The sequence below is a fragment of the Saitoella complicata genome (genome assembly GCF_001661265.1).
Source record: "Saitoella complicata NRRL Y-17804 unplaced genomic scaffold SAICOscaffold_8, whole genome shotgun sequence".
NCBI lineage: Eukaryota > Fungi > Ascomycota > Saitoellomycetes > Saitoellales > Saitoellaceae > Saitoella > Saitoella complicata.
The window spans coordinates 167,492-187,075 of record NW_017566999.1 but is presented as its reverse complement, the minus strand read 5'-3'; the positions used below and the strand labels follow the sequence as shown (position 1 = coordinate 187,075).

At 52.1% G+C, this 19,584-nt stretch overlaps 10 protein-coding genes across 10 annotated transcripts; 4 read left to right on the top strand and 6 right to left on the bottom strand.

Annotated features, from left to right (window-relative positions):
• Positions 1-85: 85 nt before the first annotated feature.
• Positions 86-2,705, top strand: SAICODRAFT_218672 (uncharacterized protein). The gene is made up of 2 exons (XM_019166483.1): positions 86-311; positions 369-2,705. Exons 1-2 carry the CDS (start codon positions 248-250, stop codon positions 2,612-2,614), a joined length of 2,310 nt encoding a protein of 769 aa, XP_019024987.1. The 5' UTR covers positions 86-247; the 3' UTR covers positions 2,615-2,705.
• A 90-nt stretch (positions 2,706-2,795) lies between these two features.
• On the bottom strand, positions 2,796-3,392 carry SAICODRAFT_70571 (uncharacterized protein; the record flags this gene model as incomplete). Its single annotated transcript, XM_019170586.1, has 2 exons — positions 3,272-3,392; positions 2,796-3,207 (listed from the first exon to the last, which is right to left on the bottom strand). Exons 1-2 carry the CDS (start codon positions 3,358-3,360, stop codon positions 2,796-2,798), a joined length of 501 nt encoding a protein of 166 aa, XP_019024986.1. The 5' UTR covers positions 3,361-3,392.
• A 187-nt stretch (positions 3,393-3,579) lies between these two features.
• On the top strand, positions 3,580-6,790 carry SAICODRAFT_6655 (cysteine proteinase; the record flags this gene model as incomplete). The annotated part of the gene is made up of 2 exons (XM_019170241.1): positions 3,580-3,687; positions 3,737-6,790. The coding sequence occupies 2 exons, from the start codon at positions 3,580-3,582 to the stop codon at positions 6,788-6,790; spliced, it is 3,162 nt and encodes a 1,053-aa protein (XP_019024985.1).
• A 264-nt stretch (positions 6,791-7,054) lies between these two features.
• SAICODRAFT_6654 (UCH-domain-containing protein) lies at positions 7,055-10,934 on the bottom strand (the record flags this gene model as incomplete). Its single annotated transcript, XM_019170240.1, has 3 exons — positions 7,055-7,533; positions 7,584-10,381; positions 10,435-10,934. 3 exons carry the CDS (start codon positions 10,932-10,934, stop codon positions 7,055-7,057), a joined length of 3,777 nt encoding a protein of 1,258 aa, XP_019024984.1.
• A 168-nt stretch (positions 10,935-11,102) lies between these two features.
• Positions 11,103-12,401, bottom strand: SAICODRAFT_6653 (DUF1682-domain-containing protein; the record flags this gene model as incomplete). The annotated part of the gene is made up of 2 exons (XM_019170239.1): positions 11,103-12,003; positions 12,061-12,401. The coding sequence occupies 2 exons, from the start codon at positions 12,399-12,401 to the stop codon at positions 11,103-11,105; spliced, it is 1,242 nt and encodes a 413-aa protein (XP_019024983.1).
• A 187-nt stretch (positions 12,402-12,588) lies between these two features.
• SAICODRAFT_78779 (uncharacterized protein) lies at positions 12,589-14,090 on the bottom strand (the record flags this gene model as incomplete). The annotated part of the gene is made up of 2 exons (XM_019171131.1): positions 12,589-13,885; positions 13,944-14,090. The coding sequence occupies 2 exons, from the start codon at positions 14,088-14,090 to the stop codon at positions 12,782-12,784; spliced, it is 1,251 nt and encodes a 416-aa protein (XP_019024982.1). The 3' UTR covers positions 12,589-12,781.
• Positions 14,091-14,450: 360 nt separating this feature from the next.
• On the top strand, positions 14,451-14,754 carry SAICODRAFT_6651 (uncharacterized protein; the record flags this gene model as incomplete). The annotated part of the gene is made up of 3 exons (XM_019170237.1): positions 14,451-14,455; positions 14,508-14,685; positions 14,740-14,754. 3 exons carry the CDS (start codon positions 14,451-14,453, stop codon positions 14,752-14,754), a joined length of 198 nt encoding a protein of 65 aa, XP_019024981.1.
• Positions 14,755-14,852: 98 nt separating this feature from the next.
• Positions 14,853-15,994, bottom strand: SAICODRAFT_18434 (uncharacterized protein; the record flags this gene model as incomplete). The annotated part of the gene is made up of 2 exons (XM_019165952.1): positions 14,853-15,695; positions 15,749-15,994. The coding sequence occupies 2 exons, from the start codon at positions 15,992-15,994 to the stop codon at positions 15,258-15,260; spliced, it is 684 nt and encodes a 227-aa protein (XP_019024980.1). The 3' UTR covers positions 14,853-15,257.
• A 120-nt stretch (positions 15,995-16,114) lies between these two features.
• SAICODRAFT_18433 (uncharacterized protein) lies at positions 16,115-17,292 on the top strand. The gene is made up of 3 exons (XM_019165951.1): positions 16,115-16,194; positions 16,253-16,563; positions 16,612-17,292. The coding sequence occupies exons 1-3, from the start codon at positions 16,183-16,185 to the stop codon at positions 17,243-17,245; spliced, it is 957 nt and encodes a 318-aa protein (XP_019024979.1). The 5' UTR covers positions 16,115-16,182; the 3' UTR covers positions 17,246-17,292.
• Positions 17,293-17,358: 66 nt separating this feature from the next.
• SAICODRAFT_91017 (general substrate transporter) lies at positions 17,359-19,204 on the bottom strand (the record flags this gene model as incomplete). The annotated part of the gene is made up of 2 exons (XM_019171731.1): positions 18,996-19,204; positions 17,359-18,943 (listed from the first exon to the last, which is right to left on the bottom strand). Exons 1-2 carry the CDS (start codon positions 19,064-19,066, stop codon positions 17,359-17,361), a joined length of 1,656 nt encoding a protein of 551 aa, XP_019024978.1. The 5' UTR covers positions 19,067-19,204.
• Between the last annotated feature and the right edge of the window lie 380 nt (positions 19,205-19,584).

The following is a 19,584-nucleotide window of genomic DNA, read 5'->3' as shown; positions in this document are numbered from 1 at the left end:
CTCTTATCCGCCGCACCGCGTGGCCCCGCGCGGCGCGATACGTACGGCTGTGACTTGGGCGTATCGAAATCCGCGGCTGCACTTGCGAGATATCACGCGGCGCGAGATGACCGAAATGACGTTCACACAGCAACTCACCGCCAACCTTGCGTTTTTTTTGTTTTCATGGCCGTTTCATTCGATCCGCAATTAGCAACGTTTCAGCCGTCATCAGTCGCTTCAGTTCCCGTTTCTACTCCAGCTGCCAATGCTTCGTCGCCGAGTCCGGGTTCGCCGAGGACGCCACCAGTTTGCAAGTTCTTCAAGTCACCGCAAGGTAAGATGTCAATCCGCATATTCTTGGATATAGCTAACACCGGGCTTTATAGGCTGTAGGAAGGGAGATCAATGTCCGTTTCGCCATGTCGTGAAGGCACAGTCGCCAGCACCTCTGCCCTCTGTGGAGGCGAAGGAGATCAGTGGATCCAGTGCTCCAATTCCTGGACCAAAGGATTCAGTCAAGGCATTTCAACCTACGCCTCAACGACGGCATAACTCCGCCGTTGATCCAAATAGAGTTGTCCAGCGTCCAACACCGAAGGGCGTGGCAAAGGCAACTCTTCCATCGATCCGCGCATTGGAGATCACCCAACTGAGGAGGCGTTTCCCATTTCTCGCCGAGAGGGCGGGTACCGACGGAACAACCATTTTATCGATCAACCTTTCACCATCTGACCCAGATTTTCCATATGATATTACAGCTCTATCCTTCGACTTGTCAATCCCCGACAAGTACCCTCAAGAGCAGCCAACATTGAGGGTGAAGAACTCAGATATTCCAGTGGGATATGCTGTCAATGTGGATAGAGGCTTTAATCAGCTGGCGAAGGAACTGGTAGGCAAGACAGCTTTGCTGGGCATGGTGAATCAGCTTGATCGGAAGTTGGAGGAGTTTTTGGCTGGCAAGAAAGCAGAGACATTCAAAGTCGTACGGCATGCTGCGCAGAAGAAGCCAGAGGAAGCCAAGTCGATTCCCTCGGCACCAGTGACACAGTCTCCACCGCGAATGCACCCAGTGCAACCTCCTAAACCGACTCCGTCATACACGGCTGACCAGCGTACAACTGCAACGATCAAGAGAGAATCAGATATCCGTCATCTTGAGGCTAGACTGCGCGATGCCAAATTATTCTCGACAAACAAGAACATCACGACGTACCTTGTCCCGCTGAAGATTACCAACTTCACCGGGCTTCCATCCGATATGCACGGCGCATTCAGTGCCAAGCTGCATATCCCAACGCTCTACAACCTGGAGCCGTGTACCATCGAGCTGCCAAAGTCTGATCCCGAGGTTGCTGGTAGGATTGAGAGGAGGTTCGAGGAGTGGGCTAGGAGTCATGCGGATGGAACGCTCGTGAGCAAGTTGAATTACCTCACGGTCAATATGCACAAGATGGCTGCGCCGGAGGAGGAGAGGAAGAAGGTTGAGGAGGTTGTCACTCAAGCTATGGCAGCCATCTCCGTCACTGATACTCGAGAGGGTGACGGATCTGAAAAGATACCAGCGAAAGATATCTTTGGTGTGGTTGACGACGAGAAGCACAATGTACAATTCATTCTCAGACCAGATCATGTGTACAGTGTGGGTTACGACGGGGGAACGCCAAGCTTGGAGGAAGAGAGCTATTCGTCTGACTACAGCTCCTCAGAAGAAGACTCCGAGGAAGAGGAACGTGCAGCAACCGTTGAGGCGGCAGCAGTGGGTGATACGAAGGCTCCACCTCATGGCACTGCCATCTACCTTCCCGAGATCCGCCTCGAGAACATCTCGCTTCTGGAAGCGGCATCTCTCTCCATATCAGTCAAGTGCGAGCGATGTCGGCATGTCTCGGAACATCAGAATATCGTTCCGAACAGAACTCAGCCTCGCTTCTTTGCTTGCAACCAATGCTCGCGAACTATGGGTATCGACTTCCGAAAGGAGCTTGTGCACGAGAATTCGAACAGGTTGGGTTATCTTGACTTGGATGGGTGCACCATTTTCGATATGCTTCCCTCAAACTTTACCGTGACATGTGCTGAGTGTGACATTGCGGCACCGAGTGGGGTCAGGAACCTCGTCAAGGGTGATGCGAGCAGTATCTTCTGTCATAAATGCCACACGAGGCTTACCGTTCATCTCAAGGACGTTCGGTTTCGCAAGATTGGAGCTGGTGGCGCGGAGCTTACAGGAGGTTTGGCTCTCAAAGCAAGAAAAGAAAAGAAACAAAATCTTGGAATCACTGTCGGCACGGCTCTGCCGGACAAAGGTGCTTGCAAGCACTACCGGAAGAGCTACCGATGGTTTAGGTTCCCATGTTGTAAGAAGGTCTTTGCGTGTGATACGTGTCACGATGAGCTTAGTGGGCATCCTCATGTCTTTGCTACACGGCAGATCTGTGGCTTCTGCTCTCGTGAGCAGGTTTATACACCCGATAAGCCGTGTATTGCCTGTGGTCGTGGGATGAAGTCTAGGAGAACTCGTTTCTGGGAAGGAGGAGAGGGGATGAGAGATCAGCGCAAGATGTCAAGGAAGGATCCAAGGAAGTATAAGCGGAAGCTTGGTAGTGCTGCCAAAGCTGCGGCGAAATAATTAGCATAGCAAACCCGACATGCATTGTCTCACGATACCGGAACATTGTAGTGCGTTGTCAAGTTAACTCTAAGGCGAGGATGATGCTATGACGCATGGATGACTTCAGCAAATGAGGCACTTTGTGCAAGGATCTAAAGGGGTATCGATTGTACGAGAGGGTATCAACAGTAATACGAAGTCACTGAGCATCATCGGGTCCGTCATTGACGAGTGCGATCAACCTGTCCAAGACCTCATCCACCGGTAGCTCGTCACTAGACGGTGTGTCTTTCTCCAAGACGTACTGTGGAACCTCACACGGCAGCACCATATTCGCACTCCCCATCTCCAGAACCGCGCATACAGTCAGGCATCCTCTTGATCTCCTTGCCGCAATACGGTCCGGATTTTCGATCCATGGCCATCCTAACCTTGCACAGATCGTCTCGGCAGCTTCCGTGCGAATAGACTCAATGCGGAAGAAACCATTTGGCGAGTCTTGTGGGATAAGCGTGAGAACGGCGAGGTGCGAACAGGGATCAGTAGGGTTTGATCGTATGTCGAGCTCTGTGTATGCTATCTGCGTGATTGTGATGATGTGCTTCGATGCCCTGTAACCTGTTGTTAGCTTCTCCGGCGTACCGTATATACTTCCGCTGCCGGGTAAGGACAAACCAGTCATTCATAGCAGCGTATGTCAGTTGCAACAGTTGCCGACGATAAGCGTCGTCCGTGCTGTCTGGCTCCTCCCGTACGATCGGCATGGCAGCATCGCCGTGCTCGCTGGACGTCGCCATTGCAATTGAGTTCTGTTTGTGTCCTTATCGTCCTTATCCGGGTCAAAGCGCGCCCACTGCGGAGGCCCTGCACAAGAGTCGCCGTACGCGTTCACCGCCGAGCGTGAGTGAGCACACACCAGCAAAGGACCTCGGAGCAGCTGATCGCATTCACTCCGTATGCTTGTCTGAGCATTCGTCACAGCAATGGGCCCTGCAACGCTTGCTCAGATCGTGGAGCGCGCAAAGGTCGTTAGGAAGGATGAGTTCGCTGTCCGGAGTTATACGAATGTAGCCATGCAATGCTTGGAGAACGTGGGTTGGCAGAGTCACGGTTTGGAAGGCTTGCTGACATCCTGAATAGGCAGACAAAGTACTTGCTGAGGGTCGTCGCGAAGAAGCCTACGAGTTCTACCTTAAGGCTAGTAACATCCTTCTCGATACCATCCCGGGTCACAAACAATTCGCGACCCTCACCGGTTTGCCTTTAACGCAATATTTCGACGTTCGGCAGAAAATGAATACTAGATACCCCACCTTTTCGGAAATCAAAGAACAAATCAAGGCTGCGGAGCCTCCGAGTCCTCCAATGTCGCCGCCGCCTGCAGAAGTGGAGGAGCCAAAACGAGACTCCCTGGAGGAGAAGTTGGAGAGATTGAGAATGAATGGAGTGAATACGGGCTCAGCAGGGCGAACGGCTACCCCGGCATTCAAGCCCAAGGCAGCTTCGCCAGCAACTCTTACACTTCCGCGAGCGAACGACATCGAGACAAACCTCGTTACTGCGAGAGAGTCGTCTTCGTCCACTAAGAGCAGCCTCACTGCTGACTTGATTATTCCACCGTTCCGTGGCCAATCGGCTGCGAGTGCGGTTAAACCCTCATCTTCTGCTGTCCTGGGAACGAGTAATGGCGATCACGCAGTGGACAAGCCGCGACCAACCGTTCCCCACAAGCCGGCATACCTGCATTCACCAGTGTCAACACAGTCTCCGACGTTTCCAACGCCGCCGCCGTTGCACCCTATCCAACCACCATCATACCCGACTCAGTCACACACGGAGGGCAAGGTTGGTGTCAACCTACCTCGAATACTGACAGATGCACGGTTTCCAAAAGCAAATGTGGTTGATCCAGAGACGCTATTGGGCTATACCCAGAGAACCACAGACCGTCCTTCTATCCTGTTTTTGGACGTCCGGACCCGCGAGGAGTTCGAAGCGTCACATGTTAGTGCAGAATACATCGTCAACATCGAACCGCTCGTTCTCCGGGAGGGAATGTCTGGTCAGCGACTTGAAGATGCCCTTGTACTGAACCCACAGCACCAGATCGAGCTCTTTTCTAGACGGAATGAGTTTGATTTGGTGGTGTACTATGACGATGATAGTCGCTCGCTAAATGCACGGCCAGAACTCACTGCGCTGAATACCGCGATTTATGAACTCGCAAACTGGAGAAAGTACCTTGTGCGATCTCCACTACTGCTAGTCGGTGGGTTGAGCGCATGGAAGGAAGCAGGCGGGCTTTGCGTCGGTGGTGCCTTGAAGTCAGATCAGACAGGAGGTAGTGCAGGTTCGACAAGCTCTGGTGGTCTTCGTCGGAGCCCGGCCCTCCCGTATCGAGTGCCCGCGCAACGGCAAGAGCGGTCAAGATCTCGTCCGCCGGTACCGCGACCAATCGAAACCATCGATGTCGAGAAAGAAAAACGATGGATTGCTGAGCTGCAAAGCCCGAATAATCCTATCGCTGTGGCGACATCGCCCGAGCACGACCGAATCGCAGACTATAAGAAGAGAAATCGCAATACTGCGATTGTAGCGACGGGTGAGGATGAGAATGTGAGTCCGTATGCACGTACCGTCCAGGATTTCTTCGCCAAGTATCCGAGTATTGCAGTGGACGAAAGACCGCCACCGCCTTACTCTCTACAGCCAGGAGGTGAACGAAGGGAAAGCAGAACAAAGTTTGATTATGAGCTTCCTAAGAAGGTTCACTCAGTGCCAGAACCAATTGAGAGACCTGGACACGGGCTCAGGAGGCAAAGCACATTCGTGGATCACCCCTTCCAGGGCTTCGCAGAAGTCACTCATCCAGAGTTTCAACCTCCGACACCAACGAGAGCCGCGCCGCAGCCTGATCCTGAGCTCGCACGTGCCCGCGGATCTACAAGGGACTCATTGCAGTACCCCGTTATGGTGACGCCTCGCGCGCCGTCTGAAGGACGTACGTCGAAGGAAATGTTGCCCATGACGGCAATGACACCGGCAGCTGTACCTCGTCTTCCTTCTCAGGCGCCCATGCAGGCTGTTGCACGACAGCGGATGTCATCATATAGCGGTGACACCAATTACGGAACTACTGGGTTGAAGAACCTCGGAAATTCGTGCTTCATGAACTGTATCCTGCAGTGTGTCAGTGGTACTACGCCGTTTACCCGTTACTTTTACAACGGAAGCTACAAGAACCATATTAGCAAGACTAATCCGCTCGGTACCGGTGGTCAGGTTGTGTCAGCATGGAGCAAGCTCGTGCGTCATCTGTGGACAGATTCGTACAACTTCGTCAGTCCGGTTACATTTCGAGACACGATTGGGAAAGTGAGAGATGAGTTTGCCTCTGGGCAACAGCAAGATGCACAGGAGTTCATGCAGTTTTTCCTCGATGCTTTGCATGAAGATTTGAATGTTGCTTCAGCTAACAAGAGGCTTCTGGATCTGACACCAGAAGAAGAAGCCTTTCGGGAGCAGTTACCGGTAGCAGTGGCCGCACAGTACGAGTGGAACCGCTACAGACACCGAAACGAGTCCCTAGTGACGAATCTCTTCCAGGGGCAGTTCTGCAACAGGTTGAGATGTCACACATGTGGGCATACGAGTACTACATACAACCCATTCATGTACCTGTCACTGCCCATCTTGGTGAGGAAGGGCAACAAGATCAGTACTTTGCGAGATTGTCTTGATGGATTCGTGCACGAAGAAGTGATGGCAGGAGATGATGCCTGGAATTGCCCAAGATGCAAGAAGCCACGCAAGGCCACGAAGCAGATGACTATTGTCCGTTTGCCTACCATCCTCATCATTCACTTCAAGCGATTTATCGTGAAGGGCCGATGGACGGATAAGCTTAATGCTCCGGTTCAGTATCCATTGAGGGATCTCGATCTCTCCGCGTATGTCCCTTCAACTGATAATGTTCCCAACTCGGATGCGCCACCGCCACCTCATGTCTACAACCTTTACGCAGTTACAAACCACTTTGGAACTCTGAACTCGGGACATTACACCGCATATGTTCTCGACAAATCCAAGAACCGATGGAATTTGTTCGACGACACCAAGGTTACCAGTTGCGATGAGTCACAGGTGATATCACCAGCCAGTTACATTTTGTTTTACGTCAGACAGCGTGTATAAGCATATTCTAAGCCGGAGTTTGAAGGAATGGAGGAGTCCCGGCGCTTTCTGGGCATCAATATATCTACGTAATGATACCATAGCAATACGGCCATGATCACAGTCACCTTGCCAGAGTAATCCTTAGCTGAATGTTATATATTCTGTAAGAAACTTGGGTAATGCAAATTTGCAGGCATTCTTCCATACGCCCGCGAACGCCTCCAGCTCCCCTAATGCTCTCATGTCACGCTGCTCATGAACAAGTCTCAGCAATGCACACCCTTACAAGTGAAGCCCCTCATCAGTCGTGTCGTTGTTATCGTCGGCGCCAGTTTCTACGAAGTCAGCCATGACCGCGTCATCGCCGTCCGGGGTGTTTTCGGCGAAACGTGGTGACGAGATCCCATTTTCACTAGCCTTCTCCCATGGCTCGGCGTCACAGACAGCAGGTGATTCAAGCATACGCTCCCTGTCGTCGTCGTTGGTGTGTGCTGTCGCTAAGCTGCTCGAGGAGGATGAGTTTGAGCCTCTTCGAGCGTAAGTGGTTGGTATAAGTCCAGTCATGTCACCAATTGCCACAGTATTGTGCTCGTCGTAAAGCGTTGGCGCGGCATCGACAGCCGCCTTATGTCCCTCAAGGTATTTGACAGTCTTCCAATGCGTTTGGCCTCCAAGAGGCTCCGAAGAACGGCGACGGTAGAATAAGAGGTAAGCAGCGGGCGTAACGATACGATCCTCGTCCACAGGAGATACATGAGAATCTAGTTCAAAGGTTAGTAGAGTACTATAAAGCATATCCATGAATACAAACCATCAAAATTGTAGAATTTGCCATCATGGAAGTTCTTTGTGTAACTCGTGTAGTGACCACCACCCAAGCCTCCGAAGTGATTGACGACGCCGAAAAGGTCATACACCTGACTGCTCGTTTCCTTGCCCTTATTCTTTTTGATTCGATGCTCGCCAACTCGTTCCTCCAGATTCAAACCTTCAAGAGGGAAATCAATTAGGTTGTCAATCTTGCCTCGTGTTACGCGTCCTGAAGAGAACCGCTTCAGGTGCATGACTAGGATATCTGGCGACTTCCAGAGCTCCATGGTCTTCGTTGCTTGCCTAAAGTCCTTACACTGCGGGCAATACCACAGATCATCCTCGCCCAGCTGCTCAGTCTTAGCGAATTCGTCCAAGCAGTCATTGAGATTCACCTCCTTATTTGCTGCCTTCTCACGCGCAGCCTCAAGAGCGGCTTTCTCGTCTTCACTTTCGAAATTTTCAAACGTATCCTCGTCCCATTGCGCGGTACCTCTCATGTTGTCATCCGGACCGGTACCATTGAAGAAAGCATCATAGACAAGATCGGGCCATTCAACAATCAGTGCATCACCGGGGTTCAAGGGACGCTGGAAATCACTGGCGGCAGGTGCAGCAACCTTGTTCAAGATCGCGCTTGCAATGGGGAAGGAATCGTCATCATCTGCAGCGTCACTCTTTTCGGCGTCACGAAGAACCTCATCCACGGTCACCGCGGCATCGTCAGCTTCATCTCCGTTTGGGGAAGTTTCCCTGACTGGCTTCGGGTATTTGTCGCGAAGATCGGGAGCTCTGTCGAGTCCATACACATTGGTCCAAAGGGTAGGTACAGCCATATCTGTGCCCCGAATGGATGAACTGAAGGCCTTGATTGTGAAAAGGTTAGGGTGTGGTTTAGCAGATGACATGCTTGCAACGCTGGTGGCTCTTGTGTCTGCAGAGTCTTCGGCGGATTCCGTGGGGGTAATCTCTACGACACCATCTTCGGTTTCGGACGCCGTCATATGCGGCACTCCGTTAGACTCATCATCCAGTTCCTTCTTGCTGTCCCCCACGGCCTCAACGGCTTCCTCCTCCTTCTCCTCCGCGACAGGGACAACGACTTCCTGCTCGGGTTTCCGTGCGGCAGCAGAACAAAGTTCATCCTTTGCAGTAGTGAACTGCCCATACTTCTCAACTACTTTCTTATAGACCGCGTCGTAACTCTTCTGATCTTCTTCGGTGACAACAATAACAAAGGGCGACCCGAAAACCTCAGAGTCCGGGCTGGAGTACTTCGAACCAAGTCTATAATGGAAGACCGGAACAAGAACACCGTCAGAAGCACGGTCACCATCAGCACTCTTGCGGCCATCAGGCACCGTGAAGTCGTCAGGAAGCTCATAGACATAAATCTTGTCCTCTGACCCAGTGATAACCTCAGAGACAGCTGCGAAGTCCGGATGATGTCGGTAGAATTTGTGCGAGTAAACCTCACTGCTAAACAGCCGCTTGGGATCGACACCCACCCTCTGCCCAATGTGTGCTTTCATAGCTTTCACACTTGTATTTCCCTCCAGTTCGACGGTCAACTTTGTTACTTTCTTCTCGCTGCTCCACGGAACGAAGAAAACCTGATGTCTCCACTTCTTGCTGACTGGGAGCGGCAAAGTAAGATCCATAAATGGATCGAAAGTTACGCTGACCTTGTCACATTCCGGACATATCAGAGTGGATTTGTACATACCCTGAAAAAGATCCACGATCACGGAGTCATTGCGTTGCTTGTGAACATTCCAGCAGGTGTCTGCAAGGACTGCAAGGGAATCCTCATCTGTCTCCTTAGAATCCGGTTTCTCGGTGTACGGCTTATTGAGAATGCGGTTCAGATCCTCATGAAGTCCATCAAGTAAAAACGCAAGAAACTCCTGAGCATCCTGTTGCCCGTAGCCAGAGAAGCTTGGCGCAAACCTACCGAGAGCGTATTTGAAGTCTCGTGGAGCGTAGTACATGAGCGGCGGTTGAGAGTAGAGGCCGTTCTGCAGCAAACCAGCATAACTGGTGGCCAGCTGACCGGACATACCCAGAGGATTGTCAACGTTGAGCTCCTCCTTGTAGACACCGGCCAGAAAGTACTTGGTTAGTTCCTCGGTATGCGACAAAGCCTGAAGCGCAGAGTTCATATAGCAAGTGTTTCCAAGGTTCTGTAATCCTGAAGTGCCCTCCACACGTTTCGGGGTTTCGTCGATCGTGAGACTGGCAGATCCAGACGATCGGGAAGGAGCTGCAAGACGCGCGCCCGCCAGTGTCCTCGGTTCAAGACTGTTGACAACGTCGTCCATCTCCGTTGCCCACTTACCATTGACCATTACCTCCACCACCACAGACTGACTCATGCCTAAATCGACCTCCTGCAGAGACTTGGACGTGTCTGCTTCACTCAAGTCCGGCTCACTTCCCAATTCGAGAACAGTCTTGGCGTCCAGAACAGCCTGATTCTCCGGGAAGTCACCTAACCAGAACTTGATGTTGACATCCTTCCCAATATCAAGGGCATCACGAGCAGCGTCGATCAAGTTCTGAAGCGGGGTCATGGCAGACACAGTAATCTTAGGAGCCCTCTGAGCCCGTGTGGATACGAAGCCCGCTGAGGCACGCAGTCGCTCCATAGTCATCGGACCCGACGCATTTACTGAAGGGCGTATTTTGAGCAGTCGGAAAGTAGGAGGGTATACTTCAACGCGCAGGTTCTTGCCAACTGCTCCAGACGGCGCTGTGTTGATGACCAAACGTTCGAATTCAGGGCCATTGAGTGTATGCCTGTAGCGATATGTGAGCATACATTCACAGAAAGAAGGCAACATAATCCTTACCATTCTTTCAAAGCATTCCAAACTTCCTCTGGGACAACTTCATACTCTTCCTCAATGCTCAACCCCTCCTTCAGCAACCCCTCGTCGTCGGCAATACTGCTATTATCAATGGGTCCTGGTGCTGTTTCTGTTTGGCCCTGTACCCATGCCTTCCAAAGGGAGAGCCACTGCATATCAATGATATACCATACGTCTTCCTCCGCCAACGCCTTATCAAGCAGCCCACCAAGCTGGCGCCATTGATCCTCCGCAGATGGCATTACAACAGACACATACGCAGGTGGCATATCTTGGTCCATAGTAGGTGTTTCGGGTATCGAAGGCATTTCAGAGATAGAGTCCGCCAATGACAAACCTCGTGCGTCAATGTCGGGAGAAGGCGAGAGGCGACGGCCGCTGTCGGCAGGTGAAGGTGAACGAGCGCGTTTGGAACCAGTCGAGGACGACGAGCGGGGTTCTGTGAAGGTGGACTCGCGACCGGACTCGTCTGTCACTGCCATCGAAAGAGGTGGATTGTTTGGAGGCCGAGGAGAGTTGCGAAGCCAATCCTACGAACTACGTCGCCATGCATGCAGGGGTGCAACGCGTGCAACGCGTGCAAAATCAATTACGAGCAGACCGGCACCTAGTCGAAAGCTTATTTGTTTCTTCGTCAATCGTGAATATGCCTACTTCCTAACCTTGGCACCTTTTCCTTGGGCTCGCTTCATGGCTCTTTGCCTCTCTTTGTCAAGCAACTTTTTCTGCTCCTCCGGCGACAGAGCCTTCTTTCGCTCTGCCTCCTCCTCCGCCTTCTTACGGTCCCTCTTGGCTCTGAGCTCCTCTGCCTCCGCCTCCTTCTCCAGCTTCTCCAGTTTTCTTCTGGTGTCGGCTCTGTTGCTTGTGACTTTCCTGGTGACTTCGGGTCGTAGCGAACGAGTAGCCTTGGCAAGGTGATCGGCAAGGTCAATGACGGCGCTGATCAACTCGGGGCTTTTCTTATCAGCCCGAACAGACAATGTGATCCTTCGGGGAGAGTTCTCCAAATCCTTAGTAGCATTCGGAGCCTCCTTCTTCTGATCACTGACAATAACGTACTCCAATGCTCCATTGCAGTTCTTCACCGCCTCGACGAACTTTTTGTCAGCCATGATGAACTCAGTAATCTCAGCCGATTCAGACATGACCGTATATTCCCTAGGCAGATCCTTGTGGTCCTTAGTGGCAGTGTAGCCGAGGTCCCAACGTTGCTCCCTGGCAGCCCTCATCAAACCCTTCTCCACGAGACCCCACACATAGCCACCCCATGCGCCTTCATCAGCCTCGATCTCGATGGTTACACGGTCAGCGACGGGCAACATGCCAGCACCACCCTCCGAAAGCGTACGGTATCCGTAGTCGAAGAGGAGGGAGATGGGGTCATGGCGCATGACGGTGTCAACGAAGATGGTCGCAGTCTTGATAGTCTTACGTCCGGAGGCGTAGGAAATGTACTCAGACGGCGAGCTATAGGTAAGAGCACCGGTCGACTGCTTTGCAGCACCAACGTGGACGAACTGCTGAGAGAGTACTGAGCCATGGTTCTTCCACCTATTGTACGTGTCAGCGACGAATCACAGCCTGCGTTTGAGACAGATCGAAACGTACCATTTCTTAGCGATGTCTGTGTTCTTACTCTTTCCAATGAAGTAGCAAGCAAGGTAAGCTGCCACAACAAGCAAGAATACACCCTCAAGCTTAAAGTCCTTCAAGTGAATGTCATCGCGCTCCCAGATCTTCAACGCCTGCTTCAAAGGCAACGTGGAAAAACGCGCAGCAGGCGAAGAGGTAGCATCAGCGACGACCGTGGTCCTCGCCGCAGCAGTGGAGGCTGGTTCGGGAGCGGCCTCGTAATCGGCGAAGTCGGGCATCGCAGCGAAAACAGTTGAGGCCAAGGGCGCGATAACAGCCAGCAGCGGCGCCGGCGACAACGTAGATTGGATCGGCATCCTGAATGAATATGGCTGTTGGAGATGGCCGACTGCTTGACAGCCGATGCGATGAGGCCAGCCTGCAGCTAGCGTCTGGGGAACCAGGGGTGCAGAGCCGTACACGTCCGCGCTCGAGAGCTTGAGATAGGGAACAACCGTTACAATTCAATTCATCAGGTATCGTAGTAATCGTACACTCTCCAACAAAAAGGGCATACGACCCAAATGTAGCAAATAGCAAACCCTAGAACGCCCAAAAGCAAAACTTTTAGGTCTCGACATGTCAGAGAAGAGAGAGTACACCGGTACCACGGCGTGGGCAAAATCAAAGCAAAAAGAAAAGTCATAACGCCCGCGCCTGCGAAAGAATCAAAGCAGCATCATACACCTCCTGTGAATCAGGCATCAGCCGCCAGAGCTTGTGTGCCCCATCTTTCCATGTTGATTCTATCCAGCTCCTCCTTGAATCTTCGCTTCTCCTCATCAATCTGGATCTGCGCCAGGTTTCTGTGGCTTTCTTCTCTTGCCAACCTGGAGCCAAGCTTCACGACTTTCCGCTTCTTCTCCTGTTCTTTTCTCTTGCGAGTAAACGACGTCGGGTTCCGCGACAGCTGCGGTCTGAGCATCGTCTGTGCGACAGGGGTTGGCGGAGCATCACGCAGAATAAGCGCCCTGCTTGGCTCCTCAAATCTTGGCCGGGCCAGGGGTGGGAGAGATATGGAAAGGGTATGGTGGTGGTGGTGCACCGGTTGAGCCTGGGTAGACTTGCGCGACGCGAATGCCGTAGATCGGTAAACAGCACCACGAATCGCCGGAGTGAAGACGGACAAAGTAGCCTGCGAAGACGCAAGAGCGCGAAGACGCAAGAGGTTTGCATCCGACAGACCACGCTCGGGATCGATCTCAGCCAATGAGATAGGTTTAGTAGACGAGCCAGCGGGCTGCACTGCAACGGGAGACAGCATGAAATCGTCCTCGGAATCGTCGAGGTGAAGTGAATCGACGTCGATAGGAGGAAGCTTGACAGGCTGCAATGGGGGGGAGGCAGCTTTTGGTACAGAGGTCCAGGAAAGCGAAAGCTTGTGGATGATACCGGGCAGTTCTTCCTGGAACAGCGAGCGCAGCTGCTTCTCAATCTCTGCCTGCAAGAAGCGAGCAATTGCGGGTATTGAGTCGAAAGTTGAGCTGACTCTGACGGACTCCAGAGGATCGTTCCGGAAGACGATTGTCAGACCCTTCTGTTTAGAAAACACCAGAATGACGATGCCGCTCAGCTTGAGGTCGCTTAATCTCAGAAACATAGGTACGGTCAACGGACTTGATGCCGCTCCCATTTTGACGCGAGAGAATGGTTGTGATGTTCGTGAATGCGTGTTGAGAGGGTTCGCCTGCACTTTGGTTTGCAGGACGATAGACGCATCGCCGTTGTAATTCAGCTTGAAAATTCCGCGGAAACGGTCCTCAGCAATGTCGCCAATCTCAAGGATCTCTAGTTCAGGAGGCTGCAATTGATCGTTAGCTTCTGCCATCATAGACGCTTTCAACAGCAACTCGGCATACCTGAGTGCCCATGTCCAATTCCTTCACGCTAATCTTATCGACCAGAATGGCAGGTTTGGAGCCCTTGTTGAGAGCTGTACTCAGCAAGTCTTCGGCCTTCTCATAGAACCCCGCTGAGAACTGAGGCCATGAGAACTTGAAGGCCATCGTCGGTCGTTATTGCACCAGCGGCGGAGTGGCCAAAAAAGGGGTATGGTGTCGGTGTCGGTGTCGCGTATGAGCAGAAACGGCAAAGAGCGGAGACTGTAGAGGATCGAACAATCAATCGTATGGACTCCGCGATGAATGGCAATTGCCTTGGGTAAATGGAGGTTTGTGGGTGGATAGGATTTTATGATGTATCACTTGCAGGATCATGCCGCGAAATCTGTGGGCCTGTGCGAGCCTCCCCGCCTGGCCGCAGAATCAGGGTAGTAAAAGTCGAGGCACCAACCTGCAGTAAGAATACCGGCCAGTCGTGACTGCAGCGCTTACGAGCATATATTCGAAGGAAAACAGTCCGCCATCATGCTGTACGTTGCTCCTCTGCTCGTGTTGTCATTCAGGATCTGACCATTGCAATAGCGACTCTATCGCCAACCGCCCTAACAAGGTTCCCCACTACCAGAGGCTCTATCAGGCCAACCCCAAGGTTCCTATCTACATGAAGCACCCCAGGTCAAAGTTCTTGATCTACCCCTTCTACGCTATCTTCGGTGTCGGAGTTGTTGGTTCTTTCTGGGGTCTCACCCGTATGGCTCGTGTATGTTTACCCTCGTCATTCGTGATGATGACATTTGCTAATCAATGTACACAGGGTATCAAGGAGTAGACTGCTACGGGTTCGGAGCGATAAAGGAGGAAGATTACTGTGGTAGCATGCTGCATGACAAGAGCAAAGACGGTAGAGGATGTTATACACTAATAAAACTATCATACACCTATCTACACCCGTCACAGCGCGTCCAGCAAGAGAGATATTACGAAGCGCGGAGATTGCAATTGTGCATGCCAGGAACACGATTCTCAGAAGGCCCCACGACGTCTTCTGCGTAGTACCCTGAAGGGTCAATATGCGAAGGTCGCGTTCTGCAAGGAGTCCGTCATGCCCTCATTGGTACTCTCCCGTCCAATCCGCATGACGAGGATTAGTCTTCAAGAGCATTTCGCTGCTTTTCTTCACGGCGGGTGTTGTTTTCTCCCGCAGGAGTCTTTTTGCCGGATCGAATCATATGACCTGCGCTTGAATATGCCCGACTTGACATGCGTTTCATAGCAGACTTCAGGAGTCCGCTCTCTCTAGTCCCAAAAACGCCCGGAATTTGTGCCTTCTCATCACCAATCACTCGTGTCGTTTACCGCTTTCCTCCTACTCGTAGGTCCGAAGTCGTCCATCTCATCCTCCATCTCTCTCCGCCTCACTTCAAGCCCAGGGTCTCCTTCCTCCACCTCTAACGCACAGATCTCGTTGAACTCCTTTCCTGAGTTGCCGATGAAAGCTTCCGTTTTCCACGTAGTACACAGCAGAGTTAATATCTTCTTGTCAGCTTTGGCGTCATCACCACAGACTTCCCAGGCTATTCGTCGCTTGGTATCCATCTCTTGACGGTAGCATGTCAGGACTTCAGATGCTGCATCTGCAAAGCGATCCATGGTCCATGTGCGCCATAGAGGCTTCAAGAAAACGTATGCATTGCCCTTTGTCCGTGAGACTTGAATAACCAGCTCATGAAGCCGATCCACGGAGTCAGTTAGTCGTCGTAGTAATTTCTCCTGAGTGTATGACGTTAGCGTTATGGTCGAGGCACGGAAGGTGAGGGACGTACAAATGATTGTATGATCTCCTGTAACCTTTCGGACCACTCCTTCAACTCTTGTTCAATTTGCTCGGCCGTCTTCCTTGTCTTAGTCTTCTTCTTTGGTAGAGAACGTCGTAGGCGAGAGTTACAAAGCTCGAATAATATGTCGTGTCCGTCGATGTTCATGTCCGCCCACTGCTTTCGCAGGTTCGCATTCTCCGAAAGCGCAGTCGCAAAACGACGTTGGTCGACATCCCACGCTCGGTCGTTCATCGTACTCCAAATCACAAATGCTGCTGTCTTGCTGGTTTTTGACAGCGCTCGTGTAGATTGCGACGACTGCGTAAAGTTGTGGAGAGTTCGTACAAGCAGCAGTCACGCCGACAACCTCCTCGAAGACCTCGAAGCGCCAGGCACGCGTGAACGGCACTGAATTATTCACCACCACCCTCCTCGATCCTATGGAGAAATACGTACGTTTGCTTGTGATGGCATGCTTCTGTGCTTCTTGCTGACTTTTCAAAAATCCAGACGCGCTTCCGTGATCCGGGCACAGGCCTTGCGCCCTTCCTCCCCGTTCCGGGATACACTCCTCCAGGTCCTCCGGCACTCACGTTGCCTCTGCGTGTCGTGCTCTTTGCGATCCGCTTGCCAGTTGTGTTGGCCATCTTTCTGCTGCATGTCTTAGTGTTCGAGTGTTCACTAGCTCCTCTGTGGTGGATCACTGGTCCAGACGTCTTGGGCTGGCTGCGATGGATATTCATAAGAGGAGGGGTCATGGGGATAGCCGGCGTATGGTGGGTGCCAGTTCAGGTTGATAACAGTGGAGCAGCTCTTTCGAGGTTTGTCCCTGTCTATATGGTCACTATGTGTGCTAACGTTCAATGTAGCCGGAAGACCTTTACCGCTCCTCTGCGTGCTGGTGATATCCTTGTTGCGAACCAGACCTCGCCTTTGGATGTCCTCCTGCTAGCTTCAACTCTCCCTTCAGTTCCTCTCTTCACACAGTCGTACCCTGGCACGTCATTGGTTGAACCTATCTCCTTCCCTACGGCCATCCTCAGATATCTCATCAAGCCTTCCGTCAAGGCTCCAACATCAGGCATGATGGCGCTCAAGGATGTAACGAACAAGTGGCAGAAGCGGATCGTGGTGGTTTTTCCGGAGGGTACTGCAACGAACTCTCGTGGCCTGTTGGCGTCTACCCCGTCTCTTTCGTCGACTGGTGTAAAGACGAGGATCTGGCCGTACACCATCAAGTACACCCCTACTGCCGACTTGTCAACTCCCATCAATGGCTACAAGGCTTTCTGGTCTTTTTTCTGGAGGTTCTTGTCGCAGTTTAAGAGGGAAATTAGACTTAGGGGAGCCGCCCAGCCTATCATTGTCGATGGCGAGGAAAAGGATGGTGAGGTCGTTGAGAAGGTCATGGACGCCTTGGCAAAAGTGGGTAGAATGAGAAGGCTGGGATTGGGTGTGCAAGAGAAGCGGGACTTCTTGGATATTTGGGGGAAACGTTCTTGAGACCTGATATAGCTGGGCTGGAAATATCAATTCACATCTATAAGGTGATATGTTATCTAAGTCTATTTGTATGCATCGTATCAAACATGTGAATAACGGGGGTATCGTAACTCTTACTCCCTATGCTCCACCTCCGGCTTGTACTGGTTTCCATGACCATTGCTCGTCCTCGGCAAGCTAGTCTGGCTTCCAAGTCCATAAGCACCCTCAACGGCCTCCTCGTTCTTCGGTCTGTCAACGAAGACATCCAGCTCGGTCTCGCTCGAAAGGTTAGAAGCACCCATGTTGGTGTTGAAACCGGCAGCGTGCTCCTTCTGCAACGTAGTCTCGTAACGTATCCAGTCCTTGACGGCAACACGGTTCATGTACATCTCGTTGATCTCCTCCAAAGAGCGGCCCTTGGTCTCTCCGATCATGAAGTAGACGAATACAACAGAGATTGTGCAGCCTCCTGCGTAGACGTAACCGACCATGGGTCCAAGGCCTGCCTTATCAGCGTCGAAAAGGTAGGGGAGGGTGAAGGTGACGACGAAAGCGACGATCCAGAAACAGAAAGTGGCGACGGCGGTGATACGGTTCCTGTTGCGTCCAGTGGCGAGTTCGGTGGACAAGACCCAGGCAAGAGGACCGAAAGCCAGGTTGAACAACAAGACATAGATCATGATGAAAACGACAATGCAGGTATTCTCGCCAGTAGAACGGTTGGAGGGAGTACCGACACCTCCGACGATAAGAAGCGAGACGACCATAGCGATACCTGTGGTAAGCAGCAACGGTCTGCGTCCATATCTTGGAATGAGGAAGAAGGAGATAACAACACCGAGAACCTCGCAAATATCAATGATAATAGTGATCAAAAAAGCGCTTCCAAGACCAATATCACGGACAAAGACAGTGGCGTAGGAGAAAATGAATTGGACACCGGTAATCTGCTGCGCAACCAGAATTCCCACAGCACAGAAGAACTTGCGACGCTCGATAGGGTCGCTGAGCAACTCGCCCCAAGAACCAGTCTGACCACCCCTCATCTCTGCCTCGTGATCGTCGACCATAAGCTTAAGCTGGGGCTCAGGAACGAAAGTCTTGTCCTCCTTGTTGATGCGAATAAGAGACTTGCGGGCACCCTCGACCTTTCCGTGACGAATCAACCAGCGGGGAGTCTCGGGTATGAAGAAAACACCAGCCAACATAACAGTCGGAATGAACAAGTTGAGACCAATTGGGATCTCGTAGGAAGCCTTGCTGGCGATTCCCTGAGTTCCTTGACACACGCAAGCTCCGACGACCTGACCGATCGCGAGGAAGAACTGCCAGGATCCAACGACGACACCACGGAGAGCGGTGGGAGAAATTTCGGAGAGGTAGAGGGGAACACAGTTGGATACTGCACCGATACCGAGACCGAGGACGACACGACCAACGACGATGACAGCCCAGCTTGGGGCGGCAAGTTGAATGATAGTACCGGCGATGACTCCGATTGCTGCAGCGATCATTGCTCCACGGCGACCCGTCTTCTCACCGATGGGTCCAGCGAGGAATGAACCAGCCGCTTCTCCAAGCATGACGAAAGATGCGGGAATAGCTAGGTGAAGACCATCGAACTTGTAACCGAGTGTTGTATCCGGCGCTCGTTCTCCGAATTTGACGATGAAGGGGTTCATGGCGACCACACCAGTGAAGTAGGTACCATCGTAACTGTAGACAATCCGTGAGCGAACGTCCACCAACGTGAGAAACCCGTACATACCCATAGAGAACGGCACCAAGAACGGCAAACCCACAAAAGAGAAGAGCGTAAAAGTGTTTTGGCAGCGCCATGACTGGTTGCTAAACCTGCTTATTTTTTCTGCAAACCCAGCTGGGTGGACGTGTTGCAGATCTTATACTCACACACCACAAATTTGTGTGCCTCGCCGACGCTTCCCCATTCAACCAACCCCACAGAGAATGACGTCGGGGCGTCTTGGGCCTCCCCGTTAATGGCTAACACTTGCATCGGTGGAGTACAACTCGTCTGGTAGCGAGTGGGGCTAGATGTAGGGGCCAGATGATGTGGAGGGAGAGTTCCGTACGAGGCTGTTTTGCGAGCTGATCAGTGGCTTTGAAGTGCCGTGTGCTAAGATTAGACCCTGCAATCTCGGCGTGCGGTCCTGACGGGTATGCCGTTTTGACATGTTAATCGAGTTCAACTGATACTCTGACAGAAGATCGGCTTGGTCAAGCGGATCGAAGACAACCCGGTCTCCCTCTATCCAAGTGTAATTCTCTCAGCAACCCATCACAGGGAACAGTGAACCGCGAACCCTTGAAGTCGCATCGTCGGCCTCGGAACATTT

Coding starts and splice junctions, on each gene's coding strand:
- SAICODRAFT_18433 (XM_019165951.1), top strand. Junction 16,564..16,611: donor AGTGGAGCAGCTCTTTCGAG/GTTTGTCCCTGT, acceptor CGTTCAATGTAG/CCGGAAGACCTTTACCGCTC.
- SAICODRAFT_218672 (XM_019166483.1), top strand. CDS start 248: ATGCTTCGTCGCCGAGTCCGGGTTCGCCGAGGACGCCACCAGTTTGCA. Junction 312..368: donor TGCAAGTTCTTCAAGTCACC/GCAAGGTAAGAT, acceptor CGGGCTTTATAG/GCTGTAGGAAGGGAGATCAA.